Raw genomic sequence first — 17810 nt, 5'->3', positions numbered from 1 at the left:
CTTTTATAAATTCTCCCTTCAGTTGGGCTATGCATGCAGCATTGTCTTCGTATAAAATTGTGGGTATTTTTCTCACATTCCAAACCACATATTTCTCGAATAAAATGAATTATTAATCTCAACCATACGCATTCCCTACTCGCTTCATGAATAGCTATTATCTCAGCATGATTTGAAGAAGTAGCAACAATAGATTGCTTTGTGGAGCGCCATGATATGACAGTACCTCCATATGTAAACACGTACCCGGTTTGAGATCGAGCTTTATGGGGATCAGATAATAACCTGCATCTGCATAACCAATAAGATCTGCACTATCTTTGTTAGCGTAAAACAAACCCATATCAAGAGTTCCCTTTAAATATCGCAATATATGCTTAATCCCGTTCCAATGTCTTCGTGTAGGAGAAGAACTGTATCTTGCTAGTAAATTAACAAAAAATGCTATGTCAGGCCTTGTAGCATTAACAAGATACATTAGTGCACCAATTGCACTGAGATAGGGTACTTCGGGACCAAGGAGTTCCTCATCCTCTTCTGGAGGTCGGAACAAATCCTTATTCACTTCAAGTGATCGAACAACCATTGGTGTACTCAATGGATGCGCTTTGTCCATGTAAAAGCGTTTTAAGATCCTTTCTGTATATGCAGATTGATGGATAAAGATCTCGTCTGCTAAATGTTCAATTTGCAGACCAAGACAAAGTTTTATCTTTCCAAGATCTTTCATCTCAAATTCTTTCTTAAGATATTCAATTGCCTTTTGGAGTTCTTCTGGAGTTCCAACAAGATTTATGTCATCAACATAAACAGCAAGTATAACAAATTCTGATGCCATTTTCTTTATAAAAATACATGGACAAATAACATCATTTATGTAACCTTCTTTAAGCAAATATTCACTAAGGCGATTATACCACATACGCCCAGACTGCTTTAAACCGTACAAAGATCTTTGTAGTCTAATTGAATACATTTCATGAGATTTTGAATTCGCTTCAGGCATTTTAAATCCTTCAGGGATTTTCATATAAATTTCATTATCAAGTGAACCGTACAGATAAGCTGTAACTACATCCATTAGATGTATTTCAAGCTTTTCATGTAGTGCTAAACCGATGAGATATCGAAATGTTATGACATCCATAACAGGTGAATATGTTTCATCAAAATCGACTCCAGGTCGTTGTGAGAATCCTTGTGCAACAAGGCGAGCTTTGTATCTTTCAACTTCATTTTTATCATTCCTTTTACGCACAAAAACCCATTTATGACCAACTGGTTTTATACCAACAGGTGTTTGGACTACTGGTCCAAATACCTCTTTTTTAGCAAGTGACTTCAATTCCGATTGAATTGCCTCTTGCCATTTTGGCCAATCAGATCTTTGTCGACATTCTTCGGCAGATCGAGGTTCAAGATTCTTACTATCTTGCATAATATTAAGTGCAACATTATATGCAAAAATATTATCCACCACTATTTCAGATCGATTTAAATTAATTCCATCACCGGTCGAACTTATTAAAAGTTCCTCACTCACGTGAGCTTCGGGTTCATTGATTTCTTCAGGAATCTCAGAACTAATAAGATCTTGGGTCTCTTCAGGATATCCCTTCATAGTATCGTTTTGATCATTTGTCGGTTTTCTTTTTCGAGGATTTCGATCCTTAGAACCCAAAGGCCTACCACGCTTCGGGCGTGCTTTAGGTTCACTAGCTCTCATGCTAGTAGATGGTCCTACTGGGACATCAATGCGGATAGGCACATTCTCTGCAGGGATATGTGACTTAGTTATCCTTTTCAAATCAGTAAATGCGTCTGGCATTTGATTTGCTATATTCTGTAAATGGATGATCTTCTGGACCTTCTGATTACATATAGGGGTACGTGGATCAAAGTGAGATAATGATAAAACTTTCCACACAATTTCTCTTTTGATTTCCTTTTTTCTCTCCCCCTAATTGTGGGAAATTTGTTTCGTCAAACCGACAATCTGCAAATCGAGCAGTAAATAAATCTCTTGTCAATGGTTCAAGATAGCAAATAATAGAGGGTGATTCAAATCCAACATATATTCCTATCCTTCTCTGTGGTCCCATCTTACTGCGCTGTGGTGGTGCTACTGGCACATATACAGCACATTCGAAAATTCCTAGATGGGCAATATTTGGTTCATGACCAAAAACTAATTGTGATGGAGAATATTTATTATAATGTGTCGGTATGAGACGGATAAGTGATGTTGCATGCAAGATAGCATGGCGCCAAACAGTAGTGGGCAATTTTGTTTTCATAAGTAGTGGTCTTGCTATCAATTGCAGGCGTTTAATAAATGACCCTGCAAGGACATTTTGAGTATGAACATAAGCTACAGGATGTTCAACTTTTATCCCAACTGATAGACAATAATCATCAAAGGCTTGAGATGAGAATTCTCCAGCATTATCAAGGGGACTAGCCTTTATAGGATAATCTGGGAATTGTGCCCTTAATCGAATTTTTAGGGCTAATAGCTTTGCAAACGCCAGGTTGCGAGATGATAGTAGGCACACATGAGACCATCTTGAAGATGCATCTATTAGGACCATAAAATATCTAAACAACCCACTTGGTGGGTGAATAGGTCCACATATATCCTCATGTATACGCTCTAAAAAGGCAGGAGATTCAATGCCAACCTTCATTGGTGATGGTCTAGTGATCATTTTGCCTTGATAACAAGCATCATAAGAAAATTCGTCATTTGTAAGAATCTTCAGGTTCTTTAATGGATGCCTACTCGAATTTTCAGTAATTCGTCTCATCATTATTGATCCAGGATGGCCCAAACGGCCATGCCAAAGCACAAAAGTATTTTGAATCCGTAAACTTCTGGTTTACGATAGAGTGTGCTTCAATTGTACTAATTTTTGAATAGTATAAGCCTGAAGATAAAGTCGGTAACTTTTCTACATTGTATTTCTGGCCAGAAATATTCTTTGTAATACAAAGATATTCCACGTTCATTTCATCTATTGTCTCAACATGATACCCATTTCGGCGGATATCTATAAAACTCAACAAGTTTCTTCGGGACTTGGAGGAGAATAATGCATTGTATATAATAAGTTTTGTTCCCTTAGATAGAAATATAATGGCTCTTCCGGAGCCTTCAATCAAACTTATATTACTAGAAATTGTTGAAACATTTGCTTTTTCGTTATGCAAATAAGAAAAGCATTTCTGATACTTGAATATGGCATGAGTTGTTCCACTATCAATAACACAAATATCTTCATGATTTGTCTTTGATCCAAACATAATTTGAGGATTATCCATATTCTTCAAAATGACATAAATAAAATATATTATAGTAAACATCATTATAAAAGCATAAATTTTATTTATGTACAACAATTACATAACCATACAATCTATTACAAACAACAAAAATTAAAATATTTATATTTTTACAGATTCACCACCGATTACATGACTTGTTTCTCCTTCTGGGAGTGCAAAGTAATCAGCTACATCCAAATGCATGAAGTCTAAATTATCTTCAGAAATAAAATTTGCTTTAGCATTTTTCTCTGTCTTCTTTAGGGAAGTTTGATAAAGCTCAACCAGGTGCTTTGGCGTACGGCAGGTACGTGACCAGTGCCCTTTTCCTCCACATCTATAACATGCATTTTCTGCATTTGGTGCTTGCACCGCTTCATGCTTTTGTTCCTTTCTTTTCCACTGTTGGTGGCGAGGAGGGTTCTTTGGTGCATTATTATTACCATGATTAGAGTTTCTTCCCCGACTACGGCCATGACCACGACTGGGGCCACGACCTCTTCCACGTCTAGCTTGGTGGAAGTTCGCCTCATTCACTTCAGGGAATGGACAAGAACCAGTAGGTCGGCTTTCATGGTTTTTCATTAATAGCCCATTATGTTGCTCGGCTATAAGAAGATGTGAGATAAGTTCAGAATACTTTTTAAATCCCATCTCTCGATATTGCTGCTGCAGGAGCATATTCGAGGCATGAAAAGTGATGAAAGTTTTCTCCAACATATCATGATCAGTAATATTATCACCACATAATTTTAATTGGAAATTAATTCTGAACATAGCAGAATTATATTCACTTATAGATTTAAAATCTTGTAGACTTAGATGAGTCCAATCATAACGTACATGTGGAAGAACGACCATCTTCAGGTGGTCATATCTATCTTTCAAATTATTCCATAGTATGACTGGATCTCTAACAGTAAGATATTCCATTTTCATGCCCTCATCAAGGTGATGACGTAGGAATATCATTGCTTTGACACGATCTTGGTTTGATGCCTGATTTTTGTCTTTGATGGTGTCTGCCAGACCCATCGCATCAAGATGAATTTCAGCATCAAGCACCCAAGACATGTAGCTTTTGCCCGATATATCCAGGGCTACAAATTCAAGTTTAGAAAGATTTGACATTATATAGAAAAAGAAAGTTCGTACCTCAGATACTTTCAAAGTATTTGCTCGAGATGGCAGAGTCTCGTGCTGATAACGTGTTATGAAATAAAGACTGTAAAGTAAAGACAAGTATAGAGAGAAAATGATATATTATTCGAATACAAACTGATGTACATAATGAACTGAAATTTCTTCTATTTATAGAAGAAAGGAAGCTGCTGTGTAAGCTGCTACTATACTAGATATGGATAATCTTCTACTGGAGGTAATGTTTATCCATAACGGAGTACTGAAAGGATAAGCTCATTGTACCCGGTATGAATAATCTTCTACCGGTGGTAATGTTTATCCATAACGGAGTATCGAAAGGATAAACTTATTATACCCGGTATGGATAACCTTCTACCGAGGTAATGTTTAACCATAACGGAGTTTCGAAAAGATAAGCTTATTATACCCGGTATGGATAATCTTCTACCGGGGTAATGTTTATCCATAACCGGGTACCGAAGGGGTAAACTTCTTCAGGAGGCTTATTTCCAATAGAGTACTAATAAACATATTTACGGCAAAGTCCCATATGAATAAGCTTCTTCAGGAAACTTATTTACAACGGAGTACTAAATGAACATCCATAATATAATATATTTATAACAAATAGAAATAAGTGGAAATATACTATGATCAGTTCTTTTACTTTTTACTCAAAATAGAAATTTGGAAGAAAAAGTCAAATAGATATAAATACCTTAAAAATTACTAGAAATAAAAGATTGAAAAGTTAAAGAAAATTAGATATCCATTTCCATCGCCAGTGTAGAGTTTTTGGCTTCTGGTGATTCGCTGTTTCCTCAATACCGAGTCAACCCAACCCTCCCTCCTTCCCAGAAAAACCCTAGAATTCCACCCCATTCATTCCCACGTACAATAATATATCCATATAGTATTCAATTTTCATAGTCAAATTCATACAACTCGTTATTGATTCATCCCTTTTTGAATTTGAATCTTTCCTAAATTAATTTTTTTTAAAGAATTTCTCATTTTCTGGGTAATATTGAAAAATGGCATCGGAGATCGAGGTAGTGGAGGAGGCGGAATCAATTAACGTCGAATCAACATCCACGGCGGCGGTTAACGGCGGCGGAGGTGGAGGCGTTGAGGATGAGAGTTTGAGGAACGATGTGTATACGGCGGCGGCGTATGGGGATATGGAGAAGCTTCAGAGATTGGTGGAAAGTGAGGGTTGTTCTGTATCTGAGCCTGATGGGCTGGGTTACTATGCCCTTCAATGGGCCGCTCTTAATAATCGGACTGCAGCTGCCCAATACATCATTGAGGTTTGAATTTTGGCTCATTTTGTAATTTTTTGGAGCGTTAGATTTATGTTTAGGTTCTTGAATTTTGAGGTTTTGATTTAAAGTAAGATATAAAGATTGTGTCTTTAGTTTGTGGGTAACCAAAAGGTTGAATTGGTTTAAAAAGAAAAAAGTTAGCAATAATAAGTTAAATACTCCCCCGTCCCAATTTGTTTGACTTGGCATAGAGTTTAAGAAAGAAAGAAAGAAAGGTTTTTGAAATTTGTGATTTAAAACAAGCAACAATACTTGTTTGGCTATGAATCATCCCATTAAGCAGGGGCGGAGCTAGCCCGTTGAATACGGGTTCGGCCGAACGCAGCCGCTTTGGTCCAATCCATGTATTTGTCTTAAAAAAATTATTGAATATGTACAAATTATTAATTTAGAACCCAATAACTTGAAAGGATTAGAACCCCGAACCCATAAGCTTCAAATCTTGGCTCCGCCTCCCCATTAAGGGGAGAGAATGAGAACTTTAAGGTTAAAATTGTTTCTAACAATAGAAAAGTATTTTTCTTTCTAAAGGAAATAGTATCCCATAAATTGGAATGGGGGAGTACTCTATTACACTATAAAACTTATTATTTTGATTCTTGAAATTTGAGCTTTACTTTAAAATTATGCCATAATTATTTTGTCTTTAGTTGCCATTGAGGGGGTGGCTTAGTGGTCGATAGATGGAATGACGACTGCTGGAGCCAGCATTACTAGGTGAACAGTTCCATCTGTCTAGTCTTGATTGGCCAATTTATTTGCTGGTAGGGAAGTAGTAGATATTTGATAGATTAGTTTAGAAGTGCAAGCTTGCCTGAACATCACGTTTTAAGAAAACAGGATGTGTCTATAGTTTATGAAAGTGGAGTGTTGTGGGTAAGCAAAGAGTTGAATTTAAAAAATAAAAAAGGAACAAAAAAGAAAGAAGGAAATTTAGCACTGATAACTAACTACCGTATTAAGCTATTACACAGTAGAACTCATTATTTTGATCAAGTAATAATCAATCAATCATGCAACTGCCCTCAATTCCATACTAGTTGGATCAACTATATGAATCCATTTCGCTCAATCAGGTCTATGTAATTCTAACACAGGGAATTTGGTAATATTATTAACTTTTCCTAAGTAGTTTGGAAAAAAAGTTCATAATCCATATCGGGTACTTGCATGCACTTGTCCGACCATGTTATGCTGTTTAGCAATTTTGTGGATTTTTGTGTTCCTCCAATTTTCTTGAAAGAGGTGGTGCGCTGGAGTAGTGACTAGGGAGTGTCTTTTGTTGTGCTATAAGAAGGAACTGTCGACTTTATGATGATTGCTAGGCTCTGTGTGTGTGTGTGTATTTTGGTTGGTTGGGAACTGATGGCTAGTGGTGGCGATGCAATTGGCAGCATGGAGGAGACGTAAATGCTGCAGATCATACGGGGCAAACAGCATTGCACTGGAGTTCTGTTCGAGGTGCAGTGCAGGTTGCTGAGCTCTTACTCCAAGAGGGTGCTCGTGTAAATGCAGCTGATATGTATGGCTACCAGGTATGCTTTTGCTTGTATGTTCTGAGTAATCATTGCTTTACTTGAACCAGTTTTATGTTTCTTTTGCTGCTGAAATCTCTGAGGTCGAATCCATCCAATCTCCATATAATTTTTGATACTCCATCTAGGGCCTCATGAACTGAGCTCATCCTCATGTTGCTGCGTATGTAATCTGGGTTTTGCTAGGCAGCAAACATTTAGGATTTAGACTTGGTGACCAGGATGCAACGAAAGTGGATTCTTGCCTGAATAAAATGAAAACTATTTGGGTCCATGCCCTGTATGGATCACGAAGAAGACATAGAAATTGTACCTGAACTCCAAAGTGGACTCCACTCTGCGTAAAATTGCCAGGGCCAGTTGCATTATTCTTTCTGGTAAATCTTAATGTATCTGCTGGAAGACAGGATATATGGACACCCTACTTACTCCACATTGGTTTTGAAGGAGGACTTTCATCTCTTAGAAAAGGAGGGCAGTGTGTGAACTTTGGGTCAACTATATTGTTCTCCGTCGAATTGAGACTTTAGTAGTTAGCCGGTTAGACCAAGGCTTGATATAATACCATACAGTTCTAACCGGCTAACTACTTAGAAGAAAAAGTAGTTAGCCGGTTAGACCTGTACACCTATGCACCTGATATTATGGCATTGGATCAAGCCCTGGGTGTATCACTAGCATCTCAGTGAGACCTCCCAATCCATGATATATGCTAGAGCTTTCCTGGCAGTAGTTTTGGTGTAACCGGTAACGACTGTCTCTCTAAGTGAACAGGGTTGACTATGATCCCCTTTTATCCTACTCCCTCCATTTCAATTTAGATGAGGTAGTTTGACTCGGTACGGAGTTTAAGAAAAGAAAGAAAGACTTTTGAAACTTGTGGTCTTAAAAGCTTAAGGGATAAAAGCTTTGTGGGGCCATGACATTTGTGTGGTTGTAAAAGCTAAGGGTAAAATGAAGAGTTTAAAGTTGATTTATTTTCAATTGTAGAAATGTGTCATTCTTTTTGGAACAGACTAATAAGGAAAGTGTGTCATCTAAATTGAAACAGAGGGGAGTACATTTTATTGAGGAAGGTGTTTTACGAGCTCTTATAAAGTGGCATTTAATGTGGATTGTTAACTAGGTTAAACATATAAGTTATAGCGATTAAGACCTATGCGCAATTCGTGTATCAAATCAGAGTGCAAAAAAAGTTGACATGGCAATGAGGATAGTCATCAAATGTTGAGGACGTGACAAATATAACAATGGAAACAACAATAGGAAGCTGGCAAGGTAGTTGGAAGAAGATAAGCAGAGTAAAGAATGGGTATCGTGGAAGCTCCAACGCAACCAGTTAGCAATATTTAGGGATTTGCAAGCTTAAAGAAACAAGATTTGGTAACATCAGAACGTGTTTACTTGTCCAAAGAAAGTCAGTCGCATTAATTTTGCTGGAATCTTGACGAATAGAAGAAGTTATATTCATCAAAGAAATCTTACAAGTTTCAGTGGAAAGAATCAGATAATAGCCAAACAACCTCATATCAAACATAAAGGTTACCCTGCGACAGAAACAAAGTCCTGATAAGTCAGGAAAAGTCCTGCAAGAAGTATAGTACTCCCAGTTCTTCCTATTTGTAGTCCAGTGGCGTGATAGAATGATTTATTGGGCATATATATATATTTTTTGATCTGTTGTCTAATTATTGTGTTGTTGCCGTCATTCAAAATAAAGTAAACCGTGGCTACTGCAGCAAGCTTATTAATGTCCAGCAAACATATTAGCTTCCCAGGAGCTATGCCTTCTGTGATTTGAGCACTAATCATTCTCCAGATGGAATTAAAAAATGCCGCCCTAAAGATCAAGTTTTGTAAATACTACACTGCATTTGTACTCTTAACATCTTTACACAATTTTTATTCTGAATCTCATTAAGGGTACTCAATCTCCCGTGATAGGTAAGTTATAGATATTAGAACTAGAGTGCTTACAAGTTCAAGTTTTTGAACCATGGCAAAGTTTTGCATAAAACTGGACTATTGTCACTAAACTGTCCAGAGGCTATTCCACATTGTTTGAGGCTCTGACACCAAAGTAAGGCAGCTGATAACTTGAGCTCTCTTCTTGTGAAGCCTGCCACTTGTTTTATGTAAGAGGAGGATCTTCCTATCCAAGGCAGATAGGCCCAAAGGAAGCTGAAAAGCATAAAGGGCAGTGAGTTAATCGGAAAGCACAATTAAAGTGCTTTTTATTGAAGAAAAATACAGTTGACGAGAGATAAATAGAATCTAATGTAGTAAACGTAACTACAGAATCGACATTAATGTGGGCAAAAAAATTGAAAAAACCTGCAATTAAGTGAAAGATAATGAAGAAAAAACTTTTTTTAATCAAGATAAGAAAGCATTCTAAATTTTAAATTTAGATGTAAAGATATAAGTTTTAAGTTTCTATTGAGATCTACTTTCTTGTATTACTTATTTAAAAAACTAGTTTTCTTATAGTAAGGTTTCTATTTATGTTTTTAATCACCAATATTCGTCCCTAAGGTTTCTTACAATTAATTTATTGCTTTGCTGTGTAGTGCCTCCTTATAGAGCTCATGGACCGTGAGGTTCACCCCCTTTTTTTTTACAACAAAGGCTTAGGTTGTTATTTTTTGTTTGATCAAGAAGCTTCGATGGATGTTTTTGTTGAGACATTCAACTTAGTACCTTGGTGAAGCATTCCCAAGTTAGGGGAAACACCCTTCTTTTTTACCTACTTCAAGGATTAAGTGTGCCTCAAGCGCGTCTTTAACAATATTATCCCTACTGCAATACTTTACTTTAGGTTTTTGTTCCATGTCCCTGAGGTCTGAGCCACCAATACGAGTTGTAGCTCAAAGTACATTGCAAGCACTTAGCCCGTCGCATTTGCAATTTTTAGCTCTTTGTAATGGATGTTGGAAGGTTATAAAAATGAGACAGTGCCCAAAAGGTCCTTACAGAAAATTTCTATCAATGGAAATATTAGTTCAATGGCTTTGTAGGACATGCTGTGAACCTTAAATTTTTTACTGCATATGCGCAAAATGCTGATCCACTTTGATTTGACATGATTATTAAGAGGAGTTACAATTGTGAGTTGTTTAATATTGTTTTGGAACATACTGGGACATATATTGAGCTGTCTTGGGAAAAAGTAAAAAAGAATAAAACTGAACAGAGACCAGCAGAATTGAGGGTTTGAAGACTTTTTGTGGGATTTTTCTCGAAGAAATTCCCATTGGACTCCAGTTGGCGCACAGGTTGAAACTTCAGGGAGATTGCACCGTCTTCCACCATTTTCCAACTTAAATAACGGGCTTCGTCCATGACAGGGTTCGAATCCGTGAAGTGTGCCTAACCAACACATCATGTGCTGCATTGTCACTGCTGAACCAAAGGCCTGGGAGTAATGTATTTGAGCTTTCCATTTAGGGAGAGTTGACAACAATCAGGAACAGCCTAAGAAGAAAGTAGGACAAAGTTGTGGAACATCGGAAGTTTTAATGATCTTTTTGTAATCTCATTAAGGACTTCTATCACTTCTTGTGTGGATAGGTGCAGACTTCAAAGATGAACATAAACGGACTACATCTTACAAGTTATATCAGCTGCAACATTTTTACACCATTTTACCTCAGCAATAGATGTTCCCTTTTTTCATTCTCTTTTTTCTGATAAGCACTTCATCAGTAGATAATCTTTACTGTCGAAGTGTTTGAAAGCGCACCCTGTTTTTCTTGATATTCTTTTTCCACTATACTTCCTCGTCGTCCTCACACAGCTCGTGTACTTAATAAATACAAATTGATTAAGATCTTAGTATCTAAATTTGTGAAGACTTGCCTATTACTCATGCAATGAATTCATCTGCAGGCGACGCATGTTGCGGCACAATATGGTCAGACAGCTTTCCTTTATTACATTGTTACAAAGTGGAATGCTGATCCTGATGTACCTGATAGTGATGGAAGAAGCCCTTTACACTGGTAGTTCTGAGAACAACATTTGTATGCTTTTTTCTTGAATAACAATCTTGAGGTGTTAGAAGCACGCAATAGCCTTTGCAGCAGCAAGTGCTGCCTATACTTTTGGAGCTTATTTATCCTGTTGTGTATTACATGGTTGCCTGACCCCATGTGGAAATTTGTGAACTGGATATTTTCGGTTCTTGAGGTCATTTTGTTTTTAGAGATAACTTTCAGGAGAAATTCCTATAAAATCTGACAATGTGATGCTTAGTCAAAGAACAAAGAGAAACTCTGATAATGTAGAAAAAGTAAGAAATCCCAACCCTTGATCTGGTACTGGAATATACGAAGGAATATTTATATGGATTTCACAATCAATTTTTTTGAGAAGCTGAATATGGAGAGGAGAGTAGCTAAACATAGGAGCATGAAATAGTCAGCAATTGAATTTGGACAGAGATTCGCTTTTATTGCTTTCTTTAACAATATCTATCCTTCCATACTACATGTTAATTATGGTATACATGGGTTGGAAGTTCACTTTCCTTATCTGTTGTTGCTGTATATTAATGATATACACATTCCCTTAGATATGAAAAGTTTCTTTGGTGTTATTCACTTAATCATCGAGAGATGGAAATGCTTCTTTACCACCAGCCTCCTCTGTTCCTATTGCTAAATGTCGTCTGTTACTTAGCTGGTCATCTTTTTGGTTACTTTTTCATGAACCGAGTAGTGGGTTTATCCTTGCACTCTTTTATTTTGGCTTATTTGGTAATTTACTTATTTACTTGCGACTTCTTTTCCCGGAAATTTAGGGCCGCATACAAGGGTTTTGCTGACTGTATACGTCTTTTACTCTTTCTTGATGCATATCGTGGACGGCAGGATAAAGAGGGTAAACCAAATCTTTTCCTCCTACTCTTTTTTTTTATCTGTTGCTTGAACTCAGAGGTTTTCTTACATTTCATTCTACTATAGGTTGTACGCCACTTCATTGGGCTGCTATTAGGGGTAACCTAGAAGCATGTACAGTGTTGGTGCAGGCTGGGAAGAAGGAAGACCTGACAGTGACAGATAACACAGGCCTTACACCTGCCCAGCTTGCTTCTGATAAGAATCATAGACAAGTTGCTTTTTTCCTTGTAGGTGTTGCTTAATTTCAGTGTCTTTAACTTAATAGTAGGTTGTTTATGAGTTGGTATCCAATTCCAAAGTCCAGTGAGATCAGCGTTTGTTACATCACAGTGTGTCTTTATCTTCTCTGAAATGCAGCATTTTGAGAATTATTCCATTCTTATAGAACAATAAATGGTTTTGCAGGGAAACGCGAGGCGGTTGTATGACAAACGCTGTGATGGAAGTACCCGACTTGGCAAACTTTCTAAGCTTGGACTTGCTCCTGTTCTTTGCTGTACAATATTTCTTCTACTTACCACTTACATTCATGCAGTAATCACGGGTACTTCATCTGATCCTCTTGTTTGCAATCAACTTTGTCTCATTGGTTTTACTATGGTATGGAATGTCCTTTAATTTTCTCTTTGATTCAGCTTCAACGCTGCCAAGATTAACTGCTGCTGGCGCACTATTTGCATGGTCGGGAGTCCTCCTTGCTACAGTTGGATTAGTTATGTTTTATCGGTGCAGCAGGTAAATATTCATGCTCGTTCGTTATATATGAAGTAAGAATGTACATGAGGTTTTCCAAAAATGCTTTTCTTTCTTTTTGTCTTCTTTAGGTGGATTTCTTAGAATCACTTACTCCTTACCCCTTGCTGTCATTGGTGATGTCAAAATTTACAATGTGTTTAACTTATACCTGTTGAATTTGAATCTGTCTTGATTTTTGGTCACAGAAAAGATCCAGGTTACATCAGCAGGAGTCAACATGATTCACAAAATACCAAAGATGATGTAAGTTCCAACCCTGCAGTCCTACCCCCCAAAAAATTGGAAGAAAATCAGAATTAATAGTGAAAAGAGGCCTTCCAAAATAATACTCATTGTTTTTCTATTAGGAGGTTTACATAATCTTGTTCCAAGGCCTTCCTATTATTCTTTTTATTGCAACTTCCCTCTTTTTCAGACACTATAATTCACAAGATATGTATCATATCCTTGTCACATCTCAGGAACCTCTGCTGAAAATGGAGATAAATCATCCTGCTTTGCTTGCTGGGAATTGGTCTCAGCTTTGTTCCACATGCAAGGTATGTGTGTATCTTATTGTTCATACTTTTATTTTTAGAGACTCATCTATTTGGGGGTTTATGTGCATTATCGTTTTCCTTTTGCTAGATTGTTCGTCCTCTTCGTGCAAAGCACTGTTCAACCTGTGATCGCTGTGTGGAACAGTTTGACCATCATTGTCCTTGGGTGTCTAATTGCATAGGCAAGGTAATAGATTCCGGTTTCTTTTGTGTCCTTTTCTCTGGTCAACTTGTACATTTGAGATAAATCACAACTGACTTGTGATGCTTAAGGTATATGTATAATATAGCGGTTACCTCATTGGGTGATGGTTATAGTATGATATATACCTTGTTTCACAGTTTCTCTGATACTTCAGTATGTCTTTGACTTTTATGTTTGCCTACTAGCTCTTATTTGTCTTCTGAAGAATTACTTTCCACATTTTTTTCCAGAAAAACAAGTGGGACTTTTTCACCTTTCTTGTTCTCGAAGTATTGGCAATGGTATTGACTGGTGCAGTTACTCTTACAAGTAAGACTCTTTCCTGTACCTCACATAAAATATTTGTTCATCAGGAAATATTTGTTCCTTTGTTCAGTTTGTAGTCTGCTAAATAAATGCCTTTTGAGATATCAGGAGTCTTGACTGATCCAGCAGCTCCGTCTTCTTTTGGTGCTTGGTTAAATCATGCTGGTACTCACCATATTGGTGCTTTAGCATTCTTGTTCGCGGACTTTTTCCTCTTTGTTGGTGTGGCAGTCTTAACTGGGGTACAAGCTTCTCAAGTATGTTTCTTTTTTTTTTCCTGTCAGTTATCATAATCTCCTCAGCCTACTGGCACTCTGTGAAATTATATGTTTCAAACATGTATCATATGCCTGCAAAGATATAATTATTGTTGTTGGAACATACAACATGAAACACTTAATTCATTTCCCGGGTGCTGCCACAGATTTACGCACTTTGTGTCAGCTGCTCTGGATAATAGGGCCACTAGCACACATGCTGTGGTCTTTAATTTGTTTTCTTTCCAGATATGTTTTCGGGAAGAGACAGAATTTATGTATATGAATGATCATTGCATGATCAAAAAGTTCATCTGAATATCTTACTGCGGACGTTGTGAACATGCTTATAGTTTCACCAGGGATGCTCATTAGCATTTTATTTTCAACCTTTCTGATTCATATTTCCTCAATCTGACTGTTGATGGTTCCATCATGTCATTTAGGACTATGTCTCTGGGAATAATGATCATTGCATGATCAAAAAGTTCATCTGAATATCTTACTGCGGACGTTGTGAACATGCTTATAGTTTCACCAGGGATGCTCATTAGCATTTTATTTTCAACCTTTCTGATTCATATTTCCTCAATCTGACTGTTGATGGTTCCATCATGTCATTTAGGACTATGTCTCTGGGAATCATGATAAGTTTGTCTGTCTGCTTCATTTGAGTGTCAGCAACACGTGACAGCACGAATGTATACTGTTAAACATGTTTGTCTATTGATGACTATTTCTCCCTCTCCTGCTAAGGTAAAAACATGAAATATATCTTGACCTTTCTTTTTTCCCTTTTGCAACAGATTTCACACAACATCACAACAAATGAAATGGCCAATATGATGCGTTATAGTTACCTTAGAGGACCAGGTGGTCGATTCCGGAATCCATATGATCATGGGTGTAAGAAGAACTGTTCAGATTTCTTGATAAATGGTTATAACGAAGATATCGAGTACGTTGAAGAATCGATTGAGTCCGAGGGGATAGGAATGATGCAAATTCCTCGCAGTTCAAGTCTTCAAAATGGTGGCAGCCATTCTAACCAGATCAATGGAAATGGCCATCATGTTATCAATATGAACAATAACCAGAACTCACACCAGGGTCATGTTCATTCTGCTCATTGTTCTCATAATGTTAAGAGCAAAACTGATTCTGTACCGGTTGGTTTGGGTGTTGGCTTAGGAAGAAATGCTGCGCGCACTGCGCTATCTTCATAACTAGTGCCACAGTTCATGGGTTTAGAATCCCTCCTTTTTGATCTTTTTTCTATTGTTTATAAGCACAGTGATTTAGAGCTTGAGTTATTCAATTGGTTTACTGTTTTTTCCTCTTTCATCTTGGTGCAAGTAACTCACTTCTGTCTAGTAAATCCTCCATTATGCTATGCAACTTCTTCAGTTCATAGTACTTTGTACAAAGTTGTAATTCTTTTGCAGAAGCACAAATGCTACTGAATTTGCAGCTGTTAGTAATTGATTTTGAGAAATTGGTTTGCGAAAAAAAAATCCTTGCCTTAAATAAAGCCACTTCATTTTTCTTGTTTTTTTTTTTCCTTTTTCTTTTTCCTCTTAAATGTGCAATATCTGATGAGTGCTTCCCTTTTTTGGTTTGCTTTAATCGTTCGGTATTTGGAAATCATAGGCTGACTAATTTAGATTTCCGTTGCTTAGACTAATTGAACGGGAAGCGCGACCTACCATGGGTTTTGTCTATTTCCGCGGCTTGAAGCCTAAACCTCTAGTTAAGGACGAAAGATTCCATCTACTTCACCACACCCTTGTCGTGATTGACCAATGCTTCTCCTTATACTTCAATCTAAACACTGGAAAAAATTATAATATTGCCATTGTACTGTTGCAAAAATCATTGTCTTAAGAAAAATATTTTGACTTTCTAATGGTAATAATGTCATTATTTTCTGAATATAATAAGTAATATTTACAATATTAACGATGAAATTTTCAATTAGTATATGCCAATGATTATAGAGCTAATTTAAAGAGTTGTATATGAAATGTTTTGATCGTGACATTTGTTAACACAAAGTAAAATGCATATTCCACGAGGAATTTGTTCCCCAATAATAAAAAAGGAGAATTTGCCCACAGGTTTGTTACAGCATATAGAATTATATTATATTACTATATACAAAATATGAAATGACAAGGAAGTTTCTGTACAAAAAAGGAGGACAAGACATGGATTATTCGAAGAATAAGTTCCTTAACTAATGCTTAATTCATAATCCATACAACAACCAATAGATATTAAATGCTAAAACGGGATCAAGCTATTCTTACTCTCTATTTTTTATACTGTACCAAATTGGAAAAATAATAAAAGAAGAATAAAACTTTAGTAGGGGGTGAATCCATTTAAACACCACCCAAATAACCGTATCTGAGTGTGAACTTAATCTCAATTGTCAATTAATGACTTTTTTTTATAAGCATCATTTTTTTAGTTTTATTTTTTTAATTGTTTTTATAAGCATCATAGATGCCAAAAAGATGCATAAGCATAATTCGTTATTCACAGTAGTCAATATTTTGATATGGAAAATGAAAAATCTCTTTTGATTCGCACTCCATGTTTACATCAACTCAATAAATACATGACACATAACTCACATACATTATCATTAGTAAAACATAAATAATTATTAATGCACATATTCTTACTTCAATTTATTACTTAACTATACTAAATTATTATAATTATATAAAAATATCAAGTGCGCATGAAGTAGAATCCAAATCCATGATAAGTTCTTCAATCTTCTGCTAATTAAGTTACTTAATGATAATAATCTTTATTCTGTTACTGATGTCAATCATCAACTTTTATTTACCCCTGTTACAAATCCTATGGCGCCTTTCTACTGAATAATAATAAAATAGTTCAATCTTTTTCAAAAATTCTTTTGAGATAAGGTGGGTCCACAAAGTTATAAGCCAAAAAGATATACTCAAACAAAGATATATTCGTGCATCTAAGTGATGTAAAAAAAAAAAAAAAAAACTTTTTTGTAAAATTTAACTTAAAATGTATCATCTCTTCCCGTTTTAAACGACACTCTTTGAACATAGAAGTTGAACTTTTTAAACAAGTTTGAGCTTTAGAATGTTTCCACCGGGATAAGAAATTTAGTCTTTTATTGTTCGTATTTTTTCTTTTACAGTCGAATAAAATCTTCTATCTATACTAGAACTATGGGTAGAATTACGAGGTGTATGACTTACCAATTATGCCTTGTTGATTATCAACATTAATGCTACAATAAAAGGCAATATAAAAAGGGTAATAAAGCCTAATAAAGACGGGAGGAATCTTAGGGTTTTCTGCAGGATTCAAAATTTCAAGAGGATGGGTGCATTAATGTGAAGAGTTGGATTTGGATCTAAAATTTATATTTGATTGGTTTAGCTTCTCTTACCATAACCCACAACACATTTAAAATTATAGGTTCAAAATTATATATATATTTTTGAAATTTTAGTATTTTTATAT

At 36.2% G+C, this 17810-nt stretch overlaps 1 protein-coding gene across 1 annotated transcript; it reads left to right on the top strand.

Moving 5' to 3' along the window:
• LOC109234444 (protein S-acyltransferase 24) lies at positions 5181-15805 on the top strand. The gene is made up of 13 exons (XM_019400444.1): positions 5181-5777; positions 7187-7327; positions 11216-11328; positions 12129-12208; positions 12292-12455; positions 12634-12772; positions 12864-12963; positions 13170-13227; positions 13446-13523; positions 13612-13710; positions 13959-14037; positions 14143-14291; positions 15098-15805. The coding sequence occupies exons 1-13, from the start codon at positions 5502-5504 to the stop codon at positions 15515-15517; spliced, it is 1896 nt and encodes a 631-aa protein (XP_019255989.1). The 5' UTR covers positions 5181-5501; the 3' UTR covers positions 15518-15805.

The sequence above is a fragment of the Nicotiana attenuata genome, chromosome 11 (assembly GCF_001879085.1).
Source record: "Nicotiana attenuata strain UT chromosome 11, NIATTr2, whole genome shotgun sequence".
Classification (NCBI taxonomy): Eukaryota; Viridiplantae; Streptophyta; class Magnoliopsida; order Solanales; family Solanaceae; genus Nicotiana; species Nicotiana attenuata.
Note: the sequence above shows the minus strand (reverse complement) of the source record. Positions and strands in the feature narration are given on the sequence as shown.

Bases quoted from the DNA above. Each gene is read 5' to 3' on its own strand.
- LOC109234444 (XM_019400444.1), top strand. From the start codon at position 5,502: ATGGCATCGGAGATCGAGGTAGTGGAGGAGGCGGAATCAATTAACGTC. The intron at 12,773-12,863 runs GTACTTCATCTG...TCTTTGATTCAG, and splicing joins CATTCATGCAGTAATCACGG to CTTCAACGCTGCCAAGATTA. The intron at 13,228-13,445 runs GTAAGTTCCAAC...GTCACATCTCAG, and splicing joins CACAAAATACCAAAGATGAT to GAACCTCTGCTGAAAATGGA.